The sequence below is a fragment of the Myotis daubentonii genome, chromosome 9 (assembly GCF_963259705.1).
Source record: "Myotis daubentonii chromosome 9, mMyoDau2.1, whole genome shotgun sequence".
Classification (NCBI taxonomy): domain Eukaryota; kingdom Metazoa; phylum Chordata; class Mammalia; order Chiroptera; family Vespertilionidae; genus Myotis; species Myotis daubentonii.
Genome location: NC_081848.1, coordinates 34,448,720 through 34,468,539, shown reverse-complemented (window position 1 = coordinate 34,468,539; position 19,820 = coordinate 34,448,720). Strand labels below are relative to the sequence as shown.

The window sequence follows — 19,820 nt, the reverse complement described above, 5'->3', positions numbered from 1 at the left end:
CACACTCCATGGTGGAGCACATAAGTTTGGCCCTGCTCTCTTCCTCACACCCACACCTGTCTCACTGCCAGAATCCAACTTCCCTCCTCTTTTTGTAACTTCTGCCATCCTTTACTGACCAAATTTTTAGTCTACACTTACTTAACCTCTCCATGTAATAGGACCTTCAGTACCTTCAGGCTGGTATAACAAAACACTAAAATCTATCTACACTAATAAAAGACAAAGATGCTAACTGACCGTACCTTTGCCATGCCCATCAGCCAATCAGAAGAGTATGCAAATTAACCCAACAAAGATGGCCGTTAAATTTGCATATTGAAGGCGGGGCAGCACAGCATGATCCGCCCGCCCTGCCGCCCACCAGGCCTGCCATCCATGTGCGCCACCAGGCAGTGGGGTGGGGCACGGCAGATCGCCATCTGCCGCTCCCCACCCCACCCCGCTGCTCGCCAGGCCTGCCATGTGCAGTGGGCAGCGGGGCGGGGCAGCACAGCAGAGGGCCTGCCATCTGCGACCCAGCGCAGGATCCTGGGCCTGCCATCTGCCACCGGGGAGCAGGCCTAAGCCAGCAGGTGGTTATCTCCTGAGGGGTCCCAGACTGTGAGAGGGCACAGGTCAGGCTGAGGGACACCCCCACCCCCTACCAGTGCACAGATTTTTGTCACCAGGCCTCTAGTATGTAATATAAACAATAAAATATTATTTCCCACAGTTCTGAAGGGAGTAAGTTCAAGATTAGGGAGTCAGCATAGTCAGGTTCTGGTAAAAAAAACAAAACAAAAAAACCCAAAAAACCCTCTTCCAGGTTGCAACAGCCAACTTTTCATTGTGTCCTCACATGGTAGAATGGATAGGAAGCTTGAGGGGGATAGGACGTGATCTCTTTTATAAGGACACTAGTCCCATTCATGGTCTCAGGGCTTCACATTGGGCATTGGGATTTCAACATATGAATTTTGAGGGGATCCAAACATTAGCATTCTTCACTACAAACTACTTTTTGACTTTCTCTTTACTTGCCCTCCAAAGGGCCCAGTCTCTCCTGCACCTTATTTACAATGTTTCTCCTCAGATTTTTATGCTGTCATTCTCCCTCTTCCTAGATGATCGGTTGCAAAAATATGAGCCTAAATGCAGATCAACTTCCTGTTAACATGCAGTAATAACTTTGATTCATCTTGCTATGTTTATATTTCCCTTTCTTACTAATATCTGCTAGATCCTGTTGTCTTGCCATAGTTTTCTTAAATTACTGTATTTCTGTTTTGTGGTATTCCTTCATAGAGGCTACTATTCATTAAGAGTATTTTAATTAATGGCTAAATGTTAGGCTACAATATTCATCTATTCTATAGCTACATTTTTCTAGTAAATCTTGATTATACTTTTTCCACATATAATATATGTATGATTGCTATGCCAGTCTTACTGTCTTATTCATTATTACATGCATTGAATTTTCCTGGGCCAGCTATTTCCACAAGTTTCTTGTGAGGAAGGGAGAATAGCTGATTCAGTCTTCCAGAATAGCTGATTCTCATATCCAACTGCTGCCACAGAGACAGGCTTCTTCCTACAAATATGGCTCCTGTGTGTGAATATCTGCATATCCCGTGCCCTCTGCTTCTCTAAATAAAAATAGGCCTAGTGTACACACCTCAGCTCCTGAACCATTTATAACAAACAAGCACGTAGCTTTTCCTTTTCAAGGTATGTTCCTGGTCCTCAGTAAGGATATCATTGCTAGTGCTTTCTGATATCTGCCATTGCATGCTCTTCTCACCATTCTCCACGCCTCTCTTCACTTTCTCCCACAGAGCCTCTATGTGCCCATAAGTACTTTTAGCAGCCTTTACACCTATTTTAATGTCTGGTATTTACAGTCGGTTTTTTGGTGTGGTTTGGGGGGTTCTTTTTCTGCTGGCATTGTATACCTAAGTAGAGAAGGGGAACACACTGGCTTATGCAGCCATATTCAGATTGGATTGAAGTCAGATGTGGGGCAATTCCTGGAGATGACAAGTCCAAAAATGGCCATGAGAGCCAGTGGAGGAAAGTGGAGTCAACGTGAAGACCTACATCATTTGCCCTCTCTCTAGCTTTCAAACTTCATCACAGTTTATCTTCCTCTCTCCCTTACTGAGCTCTGGGCACACTGGCTTTGACCAGGCATCAGGCTTTTTCTTACATTGGACCTTCACACTTGCTACCTCCTCTGACTGGAATATTCTATTCTGGCTTTTTCTTAGTAGAATTTCTTTAGATTTTAGATTTTGAAAGAATAACATGGTGGGGTCACACCAAAATCCTGCTATGTCCTAGCTCCAGCAACCTTTTCCTTCATCCATACCCACTCTTCATTGCTTCCTCCCTGAACCGTGTCTTCAACACACACACACACACACACACACACACACTGAATTATTTACTTCTAGTACAAAGGAAAACTCAACTTTTACTCCTACCTCCAAATATGCCTGTCCAGACCTATCAAAGCCTCCGCTGAAGTAAGTGCTTTCATCTAGGAACCTTATTCTTACAAGGAGGTGAAAATAAAAGCGCAATGAAAATAATGTTTATCTCCTGGTACCATATCCTAATACATTTCAAAGAGAAAGTCAGAGGAAACTAACATGTAGAAAGGGAATAAGGCTTGTCTACGATAATTTGTCCATCCAAACCAGGTGTAGCTGAGCACCAAACACTCACCAAACTCAACTTCTTAGTCTCCTACCCTAGAACTATAGCCAGAAAGAGGGAATTTAACTGGGAACAAATTAGGGAGCTAGAGAGAAAGCGAATTGTGTAGATATTCACTTTGACTCCACTTTTCTCCACTTGCTGTTATGGCCATTTCTAGAATTACCCGATATGTAACTTACATTTAAATTGTTAAATTTCCAATATGAATATGGCTGCAGAAGTCATTGCGTTTCCCAAGAACATTGTATCCAATTTTATTGTGGTAGTTTTTCAATTATTCTCTCTATTCATCATCTGGAAAATACTACTTACTCTCTAGTCTTGGATTAAATATTACTTCCATAGAGCATATCCTTTAATGTGCATCTGCCTGAATTAGATTCCAGCATTATTCTTTTATGTACTTTTATCTTTTTATAATATTGATACTAAAACAGATGCAATTATACATATAATTCCTATTTATTGCATTCATATTTATTGTTAATGTCACTCAGTTTACAATAAGTTTACTGAAGATGGGAGGTATGATTTTTTTTTAAATCACTTTAAACACACTACCTAATATAGTACAGGGGACAAAAAAGCATTCAATAAACATTTGTTGTTAAAGTTCAATAATGAGGAAGGCAAGAGTTTTGAATGGCTTGTCCATGTGGACAGTGAAGTCACAAGGATAATGACCTACTCGAGCTTGGAGGGTTTCAAAGAAGACAGGACCTGCTGCATCAACAAATGGGGAGAGTGACCATGAGACCAGGCATGGGGAAATAAAGGATAGTGCATCAAATAAGGCTTAAAAGAGAAAATTTTATATGATCAACTTTTAAGTTTTGATGCAGGCTTCTCACCCTCATTCATCCTCTAATTTGAGTCAATATCCCACTGTTCCCAATACCCAACCCAACCTATTACTCTGGGCCCTTCAGAAATTTATTTTATTGAAAATAACTCCCAAGTCATCTTCCATCTCTTCCCTCAAATTCCATCTACCTTCTTGCCTTAATTAAGACCTAAACTTTCCCTAAGAATCCTTCCTTCCTGGCATTGCATTCAATTCCCAGGACCAATTCCAGCCCTGTTTCCTTTTCTTTCTTTTTCTCTTTAATAAAAAATCTTTATTGTTGAAAGTATTACATAGGTTCTCCTTTTCTCCTATTAACCTCTTCCAGCCCACTCCCATCCTACACATCCCTCCCCCAGGCCCTCACACTCACTGTCTGTATCCGTAGGCTATGAATATATGCATACAAGTTCATAGGTTGTTCTCTTCCTATCCACCCTCTCCTGCCTTCCCTCTGAGGTTCAACTTCTGTTGATGATTCTATGACTCTGGGTCTATTTTTGATCACCAGTTTATTTGGTTCATTAGTCATGCTGAGTGAAATAAATCAGTCAGAGAAAAATAAGTATCCCTGTTTCCTTTTCAAATCATGTAAATACTTCTTGTTTTTTAAGGTTTTGTCATAAGCCAGTCATTTCTCTTCACTTACTTATGGCTGAGTAACAGTCTGCCTCTCCACTACAATATCTGTATCACCTTAGATAACTTCCAGTCCAAGAAAACAGTTCACCTGACACACTAGCATCTTATTTCTAGGAATGCCATACTTCCACCATTATACACCCATCCACACATTCATCCAACAAATACTTATTGAGCAACTTTTGTGGGTTTACACAATGCTTAACACTGAGAATGATACAATGGCTAAGACATAGTCTATACTTCTGGGATGTACACTCTAGTAGGAAAAAAAGGTGACACAAAAGATAAAAACCTTTAAGGGCTAGACCATGTCTGCTTTGTTCACCATGATATTACTAACACCTATCATTGTATGTGGTACCAAAGAGGAATCGAATGCATAGTCTTTGAATGAATTAAACTCAGTTATAATACAATGTATGGAGCAAGCAGAGGATGTCTTAAAAACTCAAAGGAGAGATAGATATGGAAAGGCAAAGAGGAGAGATCAAAGTGCAATTTTCAATTTTTAAAAATCATAACTCTAACAAAAATACAGAGAAACCAAGTGCCATAATTTTAATTAACTCATAAGTGAGAAAAAGAGCAGATAACAAAATTGGCTCAAAAACAGTAAAAAAAAATACAACTCTAAAATAAGACTTCTAAGTTAATTTTCTACAGGCCAATAAAAGCATAATAAAGTTTTATTTACTTAAGTCAGATAATATAAGAGCATGATATTTAAAAGACATGGGATTTTTTTTTGCCTCATTTCCATGTTTTAGGCACTTTTTCTCAACAAAGGCTTTTTTGAGGTAATATTGCACCTGGTGACTGAAGATGGAGTAGAAGCTGTCCAGTAAGAATGGTAAAGGGAAAGGCAACAAGTGTTCCAGGAATAGGCACAGTGCAGAGACCCACTTCACTTCAACCGCCCACTGCCAGTGTCAGTACTTGAGCTTCACCCAATTAAAACTATAATGAGGTATCACCTCACACCTGTCAAATGGCTACTATCAATAAATCAACAAATAAGAAATGTAGGCCATGAGTTTAAGAAAAAGGAACCCTAGTGCACTGTTGGTGGGAATGTAGACTGGTACAGCCACTGTAAAAAACAGTATGGAGTTTCCTCAAAAAATTAAAAATGGAACTGCCTTTTGCCCAATGATTCCATTTCTGGATATATATCCTAAGAGTCCCAAATGCCAATCAGAAATAATATATGTACCCCTTGTTCATAGTAGCCTTATTTACAGTAGACAAGATCTGGAAACAGCCCAAGTGTTCATCAATAGATGAGTGGGTAAAAAAGCTGTGGGACATTTACACAATGGAAAACTACATGGCTATAAAAACAAAGGAACTCTTAAAGTTTGTAACAGCATGGAGGGACCTGGTCATTATTATTCTAAGATCTAAGTGAAATAAGCCAGTCAGAGAAAGGTAAGTACCACATGATCTCACTAACATATGGAATCTAATGAACCAAAATAAACGGACAAACAAAATGGGACTAGAGGCATGGATACAAGTAACAGACTGACTGATCTCAGAGGGTTAAAGGGTGAGATGGACTGGAAGAGATAACACAAAAATATATACGTATGTATGCATAGCCCATGGACATAGACAATAATGTGCTGAAAGCTGGGGTGGGGTGGTGGCTGGGTGGAGGGGAGCAAAGAGAGGTAAAATAGTTGACATCTGTAATACTATCAACAATTTTTAAAAAAAGAAGACATTGAATCAATAATTAATAGCCTTCCTAAACAAGAACTACCAGTCTCATAAATTGGCTCTGAAACAGACACAGACCTTCACTATTTACTCTGACCAGCAGCCAGGTGTGCTCATCCAGGTTTATGATGACGAGTGCACCATAACCAAGGATAATGATCTACTTAGCAAGTTTGAACTCATAAACCTATCACCTGTACTCTGATGTTCCTCAGATTGAAGTCACTTTTGATATTAACACCAATGGCACCTTCAAAGTCTTTGCTGGGGATAAAAACACAGGAAAAGAGTATACGGTTATCATCACTAACCACAAGAACCATTTGAGCAACAAAGACAGCGAACATATGGTCCAAGAAGCTGAGAAGTACAAAGCTGAAGAGGAGAAGAAGTGGGACAAGGCATCTTCCAAAAATTCACTTAAATTGTTGGCAATCAACATAAAAGCAAATGCTGAAGATAAGAAACTTCATGTTAAGCTCAGTGATGAGGATAAACAGATGATTCTTGACAAATGTAATGAAATCATCACCTGGTTTCATAGGAATCAGACTGCAGAGAAGGAAGAATTTGATCATCAGCAGAAAGAGCTGGAGAAAGTCCGCAGCCCTATGTTTCCCAAGCTGCCCCAGAGCAGGAGGTAAGCCAGCAGGAAAGCCTGGGGCTTCCCTAGTGATGGAGCTCCTCCACCTGGTGGTTCCTTCTCCTGGACCCACCAATGAAGAGGTGGGTCACGCCAGACTGATCCACCTCTTAGTTTTTGTTCCATACAAAACATTGAAAGACCCAAATTTGCACCAAATTCCATGGCAGTTTTAAGGATGAGCTACCATAGTAAGTAACTGGCAATCTCTATACTTGCATATAGAATATGTGTACAGGGGCAGGAAATAACCTTGCACTTTCTAGGCACCGCAGTTTAAGGATAAAACACAATGTATTAAATCAAACTGAATTTGAAATTATCACAAAAAATACACACAATAAAACTCCATCTCATTATAAACCACAAACATTTACTGCATTGAGATATAGTTTAGTTCTAAGGATATAGGACAAAACTATTGAGGTATGTTTCCCTGGGCCTGAATAGTGTTAATCATGAGAGTGGATACTTGAGGGGACACTTTGTACTGAGAACAGATTACCAAGTGGCAGTGCTGTCTTCATTTTCATTAATAAATGCATTTTGTAAGTAGTTATGATATGTGAGGTCTCCAAAATGTGGGACCCAAGCAAGGACCTATCTTTCCTAGATGTTGGAGGTATTATCATTAAACCCATTTATCAGATGAGAAAACTGGGGCTTTAGTGTATCAGTCAGCATAAAATATAGGAAATAGAAACGTCTCTGGACAGCTCAAGCAGAACAGGATTTAATATACAATTTATTTGTTCAAAAATTGATTGGGAGGCCTAGGACATGGAGATAGAAACCTATTTTCTCCATTAACACAGAAAAGGAGAAATTATACACGGATGAAATTGGGCTTTGTTTGCAGTGAGTAAGTATAGATATAAAGATTTGATTGCTTCTTTGGCTCAATGAAAATGAGGCAGCTGAGAAGACTAGCCGTGAGGTATGGGGTTTGAGAAGAAAGAAAACGTATGAAAGTAGATGCGGAACATGATCAAGGAAACTGGTGTGAGTGCCAGTGTTTCAAATCTATTTGCTGATGCTAGTCATTAATTTACAGGCAATCAATCTTCCTAGTTATATGCTCTTTGTTTAAGCTTGATGATGTTAACCATTAATTTATAGGCCAAAAATCTTCTTAGTTCTATGCTCTTTATGTTCATGAAATTTACCAAGATACATAACTGGTGATCAGTTTCATACTCTAAAGAAGAGAGATAGAAAGCCCTCGTAACACTGGTTTGTGAAATGTAGCGCTTTATTCCCCTCTATGCCAAACACACAGTCCCAGTCCAAGTCCAAAGTCCATCAGAGAAAGTACCTCATTTTCACGAAGTCCCTCCCCTTTCAGCACCTGTGGACATCCTTCCTCTAACCCAGACCACCTCAGCTCCCAGCCCTGAGCTCCTGAGAGAAAGTCTCTAACCAGACCTACCACAGATGATTGGAGACCCAGCCCACAGCAGAGGGAGAGGTAAGTCTGGAGCCCCTGCCTATGGAGGGGGTCAGTCTCCAAGTTGGAGGAGGAGGCAGTTTGAAGAAAGGACCAAGTTCGTGTTCTGTGAAAGGTTCTCCTGCACAGAGGAGGTGTGGATGGAGAGAGCTGTGCTTCTTCACAGGAAGTGGAATGAAAGAGGACAGAAGGAGGGAAGGGGAGTAGAACTGGAGAGGTTAAGGTCTAAAGTCAAATAATTGTGGTAACTAAAAGGCTTGGGGGCCTGTTTGCCAGGATTCTGAGGTGGGAAATCGCTTCCTAGGTGTTTGCATGCTATTATTAGTCTGTGATGCCTAGACCAGTGGTTTTCAAGACACAGTATACATACACCTGAGGATGTAAAAAGACTGCAAGATACTCAAGTAGGAGTGGTGTGATCCGGTGAATGTGTGTACCCTTAAATCCCATATGGGCTGTTCAAAAATGGTTGTAGAGGCTTATTTTCTATTCCAACTCTCAAAGTTGTGTTTCTTTCACTTTAAAAAGCAAGGGGAGGGTTGGGGGGTGGTGAGAGATCAACTGAAGGACTTGTATGCATGCATATAAGCACAACCAACAGATGCAAGACACTGTGGGGCGGGGGTGGGGGGCGAGGGCAAGTGCCCGGGGCATAGGGGATGCCGGGGGAAGGTCAATGGGGGAAAAAAAGGGAGACATATGTAGTACTATTTGTAATACCTTAAACAATAAAAATTTTTAAAAAGCAAGGTATAGCCTTCCCCTCTTCTCCTCCTTCCCTCTTTCTCTTTACCTTTCTGTCCCTTCCCTTCTTGACCAACCCAATCTTTAACTGTTTGGATAAGGCAGAGTAAAGTCAACATTTGTTCTGGCAGTGCAGTGAGGACAAGATGTGCCGGTAGAAGGGGAACTAAGGTGGCCCACAACAAGAGATCAAAGCTCTCTGAGGGGTGAAGGGATACCAGCCCAGGAGGCAACCTGACATGGGGGAGGAGAAAGTCCATGGGGGAGGAGAAAGTCCATGGGGGGCGGGGGACAAAGCTCTCCAATGAGTGTCAGAGCCAGAGCACAGTGAGGAATGGGGTAGGACATGCCAGAGCCCACACAAGGTAAGGAGGGGTCCATGTGGAGGGAGTGCCCAGCATAGTGCTGGAGAGGGTTGAGGGGCGCATTCATGTAGGAGAAAGCATGTAAACAGAGGTGAGAACTTGGCCTCACACACAGGGTTTGATCAAAAATCTATTGATATAAAAACTCTGGGTGTAATGACCCATCACGACTGAGGCTCGACCAACTGAAAGTTAGTCCTGCAGTCAGTGCTGGTTTGCCGTGGTGACCTTCACAGCCACTGCCACATGCTGTGGTATAAAACACAGTGTGCAAGTGATCAGAAGTGCAGGAACCACCTCCATGCCACCCCCTGACTTCCATCAGTCCCTCCCTGAGTTGTTTCCAGCAAGGGCGAGGTTTGAGGGAGGAACCTGCCCTCTGAGCATGGAGGCATATTTTTATAAAGTTTTAATACATTATATTAGAGGTCATGGTGGTACTGTTTTACCCACAGCATCTACAGGAATTGCTGCAAATTTACTTCTCGGTGGAAGAACCTTTCAATCCCAGTATAAATTACCAATTCCATTAAATGAAACTTCAATTTCTAGACTCGATAAAAATAGTAAAGTTGCTAAAACTATTTAAAAAAAGCCCAACTTTTCATTATTGATGAACGCACCATGGCATCCAGTCATGCTATAAATGCCATAGACAGATTACTAAGAGAAATTGTGAATTTGAATGTTGTATTTGGTGGAAAAGTTCTCCTTCTTGGAGGGTATTTTCGACAATGTCTCAGTATTGTACCGCATGCTATGCCATAGTACAAACGAGTTTAAAGTACTATAATGTTTGGGGATGTTTCAGAAAGTTGTCTCTTACAACAAATATGAGATCAGAGGATTCTGCTTATAGTGAATGGTTAGTTAAACTTGGAGATGGCAAACTTGATAGCAGTTTTCACTGAGGAATGGATATTATTGAAATTCCCTGTGAAATGATTTGTAATGAATCTATTATTAAAGCTACCTTTGGAAATAGTATATCTATAGATAATATCAAAAATATACCTAAAAATGCAATTCTTTATCCAAAAAATGAGCACGTTCAAAAATTAAATAAAGAAATTTTGGATATACTTAATGGAGATTTTCACACATATTTGAGTGATGATTCCATTGATTCAAAAGATGATGCTGAAAAGGAAATTTTTGCTATCGAACTTCTTAATAGTATTTACTCCTTCGGGAATGCTGTGTCATAAATTAAAATTGAAAGTGGGTGCAATCATCATGCTATTGAGAAATCTTAATAGTAAATGTGGTCTTTGTAATGGTACCAAATTTATTATCAAAAGATTACGACCTAAGATTATCGAAGCTGAAATATTAACAGGATCTGCAGAGGAAGAGGTTGTTCTGATTCCAAGAATTGATTTGTCCCATCTGACACTGGCCTCCCACTTATATTGATTCGATGACAGTTTCCCGTGATGCCAGAATTTGTGAGGACTATTGATAAATCACAAGGACAAACTCTAGACAGAGTAGGCATGTTCCTACCTGAATCCGTTTTTGCACATAGTCAGTTACATGTTGCTTTCTCTCGGGTTCAAAGAGCATGTGACGTTAAAGTCAAAGTTCTAAATACTTCATCACAAGGGAAATTAGTCAAGCACTCTGAAAGTGTTTTCACTCTTAATGTGGTGTACAGGGAGATATTAGAATAAGTTTAATCATTTTATCAGTCATTGTTTGCATCACTGTTGTTTTTATATCATGTTTTTGTTGTTTTCATACCATGTTTTTGTTGTTTTTATATCATGCCTCTGTTGTTGTTATATCATTTTGTTACTGTTTATTTATTAATAAATTTATATATTATTTTCATATACATTTTACTAATTTCCTTTCATCTCTCACGCTTCTATTACAGAGAAAGGGCAAATAGCAATATTAAAATATTTCCTCAAATTAATTCCCTTTTAATGTGCACGAATTTTGTGCATCAGGCCACTAGTATAAATACATTAAGGAACAACAGCCAGGATTCTCACTTTCAGAGAAGAAAGTTACAAATACTGAAGGGTGTGTAGACCTGAAATGAAATCACTAGCTGGTGATTTCAGTGTAGCCTGAGGAAGTAGCCATGGTGGACAAGTGAAGTCTCTAATGAATTTTACCAAGAACATCACACTGATCCAACAAAGTATGAGTGACAGCTGGTAAAGTACTCAAAACACCTCCTCTTAGAAAGTAAGGGCCCATAACTAGAGCTGGGGTGCTGCCACTTGAGAGTTGCCTGAGAGGACCCCTAACGGCCACATCATCCTCCAGGTCCCCCTGAGTCTTCATAGAACAGTAAGTCTTGTTCCTGCTTTCCTTTTTTTCAAAACCATTTCCTTTGTTTCCACCATAAATACATCATGTGTGGTGTGGCAGAAGTACAAGGGAACTATTGGAAAAGTTGTACTGGGCACTTTAATTTTGCAGTGAGTTTCTATAAAGAAATTTTGGTCAAGACATAGCTCTGGGAAGAGCTTGGCACTAACAGCCTGGAACTCTTTGCTAAGATCCTCCCCACTTTTCTCTATCAGGTCTCTCAACAGATTCTTAGGTCTCTGCATTGTTTCCAGAGTGTCTCCTCCCTGCCATTGGTGGGAAGCAGGCTCTGCCCTGATGGGGGAAGGGAGCACAATAACTTTCTCTTGCCCATGTGAGATAGTGGCCACAAAATTTTGTCACTAACCTGTCATTTCCTACACTTTCAAGAGATTAGGAAACAGGACCCCACTTAGTTGACTTAGTTGAAGGTTCCATGTACCAGTACAGATACCAGTAGGCCTTCAGGCTTCATCTTTAAACATGTCTTTATACCAATTTCCCACCAGTAGCATCCTTCAGATGGCTTTGCAAGATGAGCAGCAAATGTGAAGAGCAACTTCTGTCAACCTCTGTTTGGTGATAATGACTACACACTCTGCTTGACTGACAGCCTAGATTTAGTCTTCAGCCAACTGCACTGAATACTGCCCTTCAGGAAAAGGACCCCATAGAGCAACAGGAAGAGTTCAAAGTACAGGTACAAAAGGAGCCCATGTGTGATCCTACCTAGAGTGAATGGGAGGAACAAAGAGGCCTGGCACAGGTTCCTGGTGGTGCTCAAGGCAGCAGCACCCAAATTCTGTCTTCACTGACATCAGATTTTTTTTGTCAATTTGTAGTGCAAAGTGATTAATTTAACATTCATTGTATGTACATACAACAAAAACTCCTTATTTTGTTTTTGTTTTTTTGTTTTTCAGGTAAAACTGTGCTCTCCTTTTAATTCATGTTTCCTTCTTGGTCGCTACTTTGGTAACAAGTAGGTCCCCACCTCTCAAGAATATTGAATCTGAACAACCAGTGTGAACACAGGCCCCAACCAGGGCTTCTGGAATAACAAGAACAGCAAAACCAGCTTCTTCTTTTTAGAAAGCGTCTGTGAGTCGGAGGGTCCAAAGCTCCACTCTCTAGAAAGAAAACCTGGGCTTCAATATAAAAATGGAAACCAAATTGTATCAGAAATGAAGCATAGTACCTCATATACTCAAGGTCAAGATGGTTTTTGAGAAATAAGTATCTGATTATCTGGCCTCTTGTATTAGGAATGGCCTCATTCCAGCATTTATGAAGGAAAATGTTTTTATTTCTATTTCATTTACCAAATGGGTATAAAATCTACTAAAAGGGAGATAATGAATCAGAATAAATCAGCTCACTCACAAGAGACACTCCTAGATAATGATTTCTAGTTGCTGGGAGTATTTAGCATGTTACTTCAAAGTGGCAAACTTACAGGTAATCTCAGAGGAGAATTCGAAAGCAGCAGCCACAGTCACTGGTAATTATGTGAGATACACAGACATATAACCCCATGTCTTTCAATGTATATGTCAAGGGGAAAAATCCCCTGATCATCAGAATAAGTTATTTTGTACATTACAGTGCACAGAACAGTAGAGGGGAAGACTTTCTTGGAGAGTGACCGAAAGGCATTTGCAAAAGGTTCATATCACTGAGTGGAAGGCCTGGAGCCCGTGCTGCAGCACGGCCTTCATTACCTTGACCCCTTCTCTTCTTTGGTTGCAGTGGCCTCAGCGGGAGCTGCCTTTTCGAAAGGTTCTGCTGGCTTCTTCTCTTCCTCCTCCTCCTCCTCCTCCTCCTCATCTTGGGGATAGAGGTCTGGGTACTTCTGCATGCATTCCTGCCTGGCCTGGAACTGGTCTACACAGTCTGATCCCTTGAGATCCTCCGTGCTATAGTGAAGCAGGAAAAGGCTGATTTGAATTGTTCCCCACAGGGGCCACTAGCCATTCCCCCAAGGCACGGGCAGTTCCAGTTAAAGTCTCCATTGGGCAGGATCAATCCATGCTCCTCGTATGGATCATTGGGATCGTCAGCCACCAGCTCTGCATTGCTTGGAGTTTCATGGACTTCTTTGGTCACAAATATAACTCGATCCTTCCTTTCCTGCTGGCAGTAGGCCATGGCTGCAACCCAGCGCTCAGACCTCACGGTGGTAGCCGCAGCAGCGACAGCAGGAGCTGCAGCTTCACCCCGTGACCTCTTCTCTGGTAGGGCGAGAGGCTCCTAGGCCCACGTGAACCCGTCCCCTCCAGGCCTGCCCGCTGCACACCTCAAAAACTCCTTATTTTGAAACATTGGATGAAAAAATTCAATTGGATTTTAAATCCATTACATTTGTAAACAAAGAAAAGAAAGAGCCCTAAACTTTTAAAATACAATGTAAAAGAATGAGAATGCCCTGGCCTGTGTGGCTCATTGGTTGTATGTCATCCTATGCATTGTTGGCAAGTTGCTGGTTCAATTCCAGGTCGGGCACATGCCCAGGTTGCCAGCTGGATCCACATTAGGGGACATGCAGGAGGCAGACTACCAATGTTTCTCTCTCACATGGATGCTTCTTTTTCTCTCTGGTTGTATCTAAAAATCAATAAAAAATCTTTTTTAAAAAATAAAAGAATAGGAATGAAAAAGGTTTTAAAATTTGTATTATCTACTTGTGAACTAAAATATCTCACCAATGGTGACTATGAAGAAATTGAAGACATAATTAATCATTATAATTGAACATTGATAATTATCTGTAGTTATTTCAAATATACAATCAGCAGTCAAAAACATATATTTGTTCAAAATAATTAATATTTTTCAAAACGTGTTAATGTGGCTAACACACATTTGAAATAAGCCATATTACTCTCAATAGAGCACATATCTTGGTAGCTATCCTGCAATCCAACTCTCACTTTGCTGACTCCTACCTCCATGTAATCTTCCTTACTTCCCCTCCTTAGTTTCAAATGCATAAGAGAAGCTGAAAACTGTTATTCTAGGGAGTATTTTAGATCTTTTTCCATGGCATGCTTCATCAGTTTGGCTCAGATAAACTCATATAAAAACATTTTTAAAGCTATATTGAATGAAGCAAACTAAAAAATTTTAGATTTTTAGGAATATTCTTTCTAAATTTATATTTAACATATTTCTTTTTTAAAATATGTCTTTATTGATTTTTTAGAGAGAGAGGAAGGGACAGAGAGAGATGGAAACATCTGAGAGAAACATTGATTGGCTGCCTCCTACATGCCCCTACTGGGGATCAAGCCTAAAACCCAGGCATATGCCCTGAGCAGGAATCAAACTAGCAACCTCTCAATGCATGGGATGATGCCCAACCAACTGAGCCACACCAGCTGAGCACATCTAGACTAATAAAAGAGAAACATGCAAATTGACCATCCCTCTGCTATGCCCATCAGCCAATCAGAGTGAGTACGCAAATTAACCCAACAAAGAGGGCAGTTAATTTGCATAGGCAAGCACAGAGCAAAGACTGAAGACAGCGTAGAAGGAAGTCAAATGCTGCAGAAGGGAGTGAAGCAGCAGAGAAGGGAGGGAGCCGAGGCAGCAGACATGGGAGCACAGCCAAGGCAGCGGACATGGGTGTGGAGCCTCGGCAGGCTTCGCTCCCTTCTCTGCTTCACTCTGGATGCAGGAAGCCCTAATCTTGCAGGAATCTTCCTGCAATGGGCCTCTAGTATCTACACTAATAAAAGAGAAAAATGGTAATTGGCGTACGGCACTACCCTTTTCATTGGCTAATCAGGGCTATATGCAAATTAACTGCCAACTAAGATTGGCAGTTAACTGCCAACAAGATGGCGGTTAATTTGCATATGTAGGCACAATGCAGGGAGGCGAAAGGGAAAGCAGGAAGAAGCCCCCTGCCACTGACAGTGATCAGAAACCCAGGGGGGAGCTAAGAGCTGGGGGGCAGGGCAAAGGCGGCCCTGGGGCCGCCTTTGCCCTGCCCCCCAGCGATGATCAGAGAATCAGGTACCTTTGCCGCCCTGGCCAGTGATAGCAGGAAGTAGGGGTGGAGCCAGCGATGGGAGCTGGGCACGGTCGAAGCAGGCAGTCCCAGGAGCTAGGGGTCCCTTGCCTGGGCCTAAAGTGAAGCCCACGATCGCGGGGCCGCTGCAGCTGCGGGTCCCCGCTGCCCGGGCTGGACACCTCAGCCAGAGGGGTTAGGCCTGGGCAAAGGTGGAGCCTGCAACCGCGGGGAGCTGGGGGTCCCCTGCCCAGGCCTGACACCTCTGCCGGAGGCGTCAGGCCTGGGCAAGGGGCCGATCAGGCGATTGGAGGGTGATGGGGGTCAACGCCTGAGGGCTCCCAGTATGTGAGAGGGGGCAGGCTGGGCTGAGGGACACTCCCCCCCCACACACACACCCAGTGCATGAATTTAGTGCACCGGGCCCCTAGTATATATATATATATATATATATATATATATATATATATATATATATATATATATGTATATATATATATATATATATATATAATTCTATTTTATTATTCTTATAATTTTATAATATAGAGAAAATAATTTTCCCATGAAGCCCATATAGCCTAATCCTCTTGCAGTTTACTACAGTGTGTCCAACAAATAACATCATTTTCTCTATGTGCCATAATATCAAAAAGGTTGAGAAGTGCTGCCTAGTCCATGGAGAAGTAATATATGCTCCATCTCTGTAGTGCTTCCATGGTCCTTAAGACCTTGCACAATTATATACCACACTAGAGGCCTGGTGCATGAAATTCATTCACAGGCGGTACAGGCTGGGCTGGTCCCATCAGCCCAGCCTGCACCCGTTCAGTTGTGATGGTCGCTTAGGCTTTTATATAAATAGATGCCTCTACCAGCTCAGGATCCATTCCCCCACAAATTACCTCCACCTAAAGAGAATATGGCCTTTGGAATGCCTTCCCCTCCCTTCTTTGGGCCAGCCTTCCTAGAGACTCCCTCCGCAGCAACATCTCTGAGCCCTGGGCTCTGGGTAACAAACTTCACAGCCATGGCCACCAAATTCTAAGTTTTAGTGGTTGATGAGGTATGTTACAGCCCCTTCCCCACTACTACTACTAATTTCCAAGTTCTAGAATGGGACATTAGAAGCCTGCCTTGGCCAGGCGAAGAAGGTAGTGGGGCAGGAAATGATAGAAGCCACCTGTTTATTTTTGTTGGTCCAAGGCAGAGGAACACCTTAGCTCTTGGTCCCTCTAGAAGCAAAGTCCTGCCACTGGGTCACATTATGTACAGACAATGTACATTTTGGCGTGAGTCATCAGTATTTATAAGGTATCTAGAGCCATGAGTACCTTGTAAATTCCTGAAAATCAACGTCACAAAACTTGTAGAAAAAGGAGCATGAATCTTATTTTGCCCCTCACCTTATTCCCATAAATAAGACATGCCCCTTACCTGTCCAAGAGTGAAATTCCTAAATTCCTTCCATTCTATGACCCTTCCTTAAATCTCAGAGATCTCCTTTTTTCTCTCTCCTCATTACAGTGTTTTCCTCCTTTTCCAATGAGTCATCAGCACAAACCCTTGGGATCATCCTGCCTCAGTCACCTGAGGAGGCAGCAAATCTCTACAATTTATCACGGCAGCCTCATCTCACTCTACCTCTGCTTCCAAATGGTTATAGGTATGAATTCTTATGAGTTTCTGATTCTCTGTTATGTAAGGGAAGGGAAAGGAAAAGGGAGGGGAGATGGAATAAAAGTTCGACAAAAACACAAATGCTGCGAGATCCTGGAAAAGTAAAGAAGATAACTTTATTCCACTTACTAAGTAGCAGGCAGTGTACTAAGCATTTGCATCCCTATCTCGTGGTCAAGGCCTGTTGGGGTGTGTGTGTGTATATATATATACATCTGAGTGCATGTGATGTGGTGGGATAAAAATAGAGAGAATGAAAGTGCCCATATGGTAATAAAGAAGCATAAGTTCTTAGAGCCTCAAAACAATGTAGAATAGGATTGACAAAAATTAGCTTGTTTGCCCCATTTTCTCGTGCCACATTAATGGCAAACATTATTAATGATTTCCAAATGTCTTTTCCACTGAATTGCTTCAGATTCTTTCTCAACACAGATATCCTACTATCCATCCAGAGCTATCAGAGTTCCTGTGTGATCTCCCCGTCTATGGACAAGGACAGAATCTGACCTGAAGGAGTTAGCATGTCTATTCCCCCTTCTCTGCAATTATATTCCTCAGGTCCCTCCCCACAGGGTGAGTTAAGGGAGGAAGCTAGTGCCCAAATGTTAAGAGGCACTTTCTCTCAGGATCTTATTGACCCTGGACATGTGCCCCAAAAGTAAGTGCCTAGTCACCATTTATGCCCTAAGTCCTTTGCTTGCCTCAGCATAGCCAGGTCTAGATTTCCTATGTCCAACACCTTCAGCTTCCTGCTAGCTCTGTGTATATGTTCAGGTCAGAAAAGGGACTCCCTAAGATTCAACAACTATCCCCTTTCAGACCTTCTCCCCAGTTGCTTAAGATGGAAAAAGCCAAACATGTGTGTAATCAACACCATTTCATCTGCCCAAATCCTGCCCCCAGCCCACCCTGATTCTATCTCTGTTCTCTTTTCAGGAGCATTCCAAATCCAGGGGCCCCATGACCCCTTGGTGGCCATGCTGGGTGGTGAAGCAGAGCTGCCCTGCTTCCTCTCACCTCCTCAAAGTATTAAAAATATGCAAATAAGCTGGAAGAGATCCCTACCCTCCCAAGTGGTGCACCTCTATGAGGATGGGAGGGACAAGCCTGAGGAAGCCATGGCGGAGTATTTAGGGAGGACAGAGCTTGTGAAAAATGTCATGCCTAAGGGGATCGTGGTCCTGAAAATCCTCAATGTCCAACCCTCTGACAATGGGCCGTATCGCTGTGCATTCAAAAATGGCTCCTTCTACAATGATACAGTGATTGAGCTGAAAGTGGCAGGTAATGGCCCACATTTATTGTCTTGACACCCCACAGGGGTGAGTTTATTCTGGGTTGGGCTCCTTCTTCTGATCCAATTTTCCTGGGAAATAAAAAGAAGTCATAGGAGAAAGGGAGATGGCAACTACTTCTAATCACCCCATTATCCCATATATCACTGCTTGGGTCTAAATAAAAGATAATAAAGAGATGCATAGTGAAAGTCAAGAAATAGGGGCCATTTGTTTTGGATTGTGTTGGACTCCCCTCTCACCCAGAAGTCTAAGTCCCATCCTTTGTTGCAAAAACTTCCTCAGAGCCTCAGTTCCCTGTTCTGCACACTGAGGTCTAGTCAGCAGCAAAAACTCTTCAGAAGCAGAGGGTGGATATAATTTCAGGAAAATGAGCTTAGGATCTGACTTCTCTCTCTTCCTCTTCCCAGCTCTTGGCTCGCATCCTCAGTTCCATGTGGAAGTCACTGAATCCAGCCAACTCCGATTAGAGTGCAAGTCAGAGGGCTGGTTCCCTCAGCCAAAGGTCCAGTGGATGGACTCTGAGGGAAGAGAAATTCCAGCTGAGACTGAAACTCACACCCAGGACAAAGATGGCCTCTTCCATGTAACAACATCACTGTTACTCAGAGAAGCTTCTCAGAAGAATCTGACATGTTCTGTCTGGAACCCAGTTCTGAATCAGAAAAAGGAAGAACACCTCTCCATAGCAGGTCAGTTTTCTCTCTCCCCTCACTGTGCTTACATCCATGGTGGTGGCAACTCGACGCACATAAGCTTGGTTCTGCTCTCTTCATCACACCCACACCAATCTTGCTGCCAGGAGCCAACTTCCCTCCTCTTTTTTCTAACTTCTCCCATCCTTTCCTGGCTAATTTTCCAGTCTTCACCTATTTAACCTCTCTATGGAACAGGACCTTCTTATCTTAGTCCATTCAGGCTGGTATAACATAATGCCACAGACTAGATGGCTTATAAACAACAAAAATGTATTTCTCACAAATAAATAATGAAGGCTGCAAATTCATGATGAAGGTGTCCACACAGTCAGGTTCTGGTAAAAGCCCTCTTTTGGGTTGCAGACAGCCAACTTCTCCTTGTGTCCTCACATAGTAGAAAGTCCTAGGGAGCTCAAGTAGGGTATGGGGTGGTCTCTTTTTAAGGACTCTAATCCCATTCATGAGCTCAGAATCACAAATTGGGCACTTGGGATTTCAATATATGATTGTTGAGGGGACACAAAATTCAAACCAGAGCACTCTTCACCAGAAACTAGTTTCGTACTTTCTCCTTACAAGCCCTCCAATAGTCCCATCTCTCCTGGTTCTCATTTTACAATGTTTCTCCTCAGCCTTTTCATGTTCTCTTCTCCCTCTACCTACATAACATGCAGTTATAGTTTTGATA

At 42.0% G+C, this 19,820-nt stretch overlaps 2 protein-coding genes and 1 pseudogene across 2 annotated transcripts in view; 2 read left to right on the top strand and 1 right to left on the bottom strand.

The window, feature by feature from the left end:
* LOC132240730 (hemicentin-1-like) overlaps positions 1–19,820 on the top strand; it is a 346,372-nt gene that overhangs the window by 124,399 nt on the left and 202,153 nt on the right. Inside the window, exon 9 of the mRNA XM_059708312.1 lies at positions 18,845–19,126. Coding sequence (XP_059564295.1) covers positions 18,845–19,126 — 282 coding nt within the window. The remainder of the gene's footprint in view (positions 1–18,844; positions 19,127–19,820) is intronic.
* Positions 5,808–7,109, top strand: LOC132240738 (heat shock cognate 71 kDa protein-like). The gene has a single exon (XM_059708327.1). It carries the CDS (start codon positions 6,265–6,267, stop codon positions 6,559–6,561), a length of 297 nt encoding a protein of 98 aa, XP_059564310.1. The 5' UTR covers positions 5,808–6,264; the 3' UTR covers positions 6,562–7,109.
* LOC132240737 (mitochondrial intermembrane space import and assembly protein 40-like) lies at positions 12,987–13,606 on the bottom strand (annotated as a pseudogene).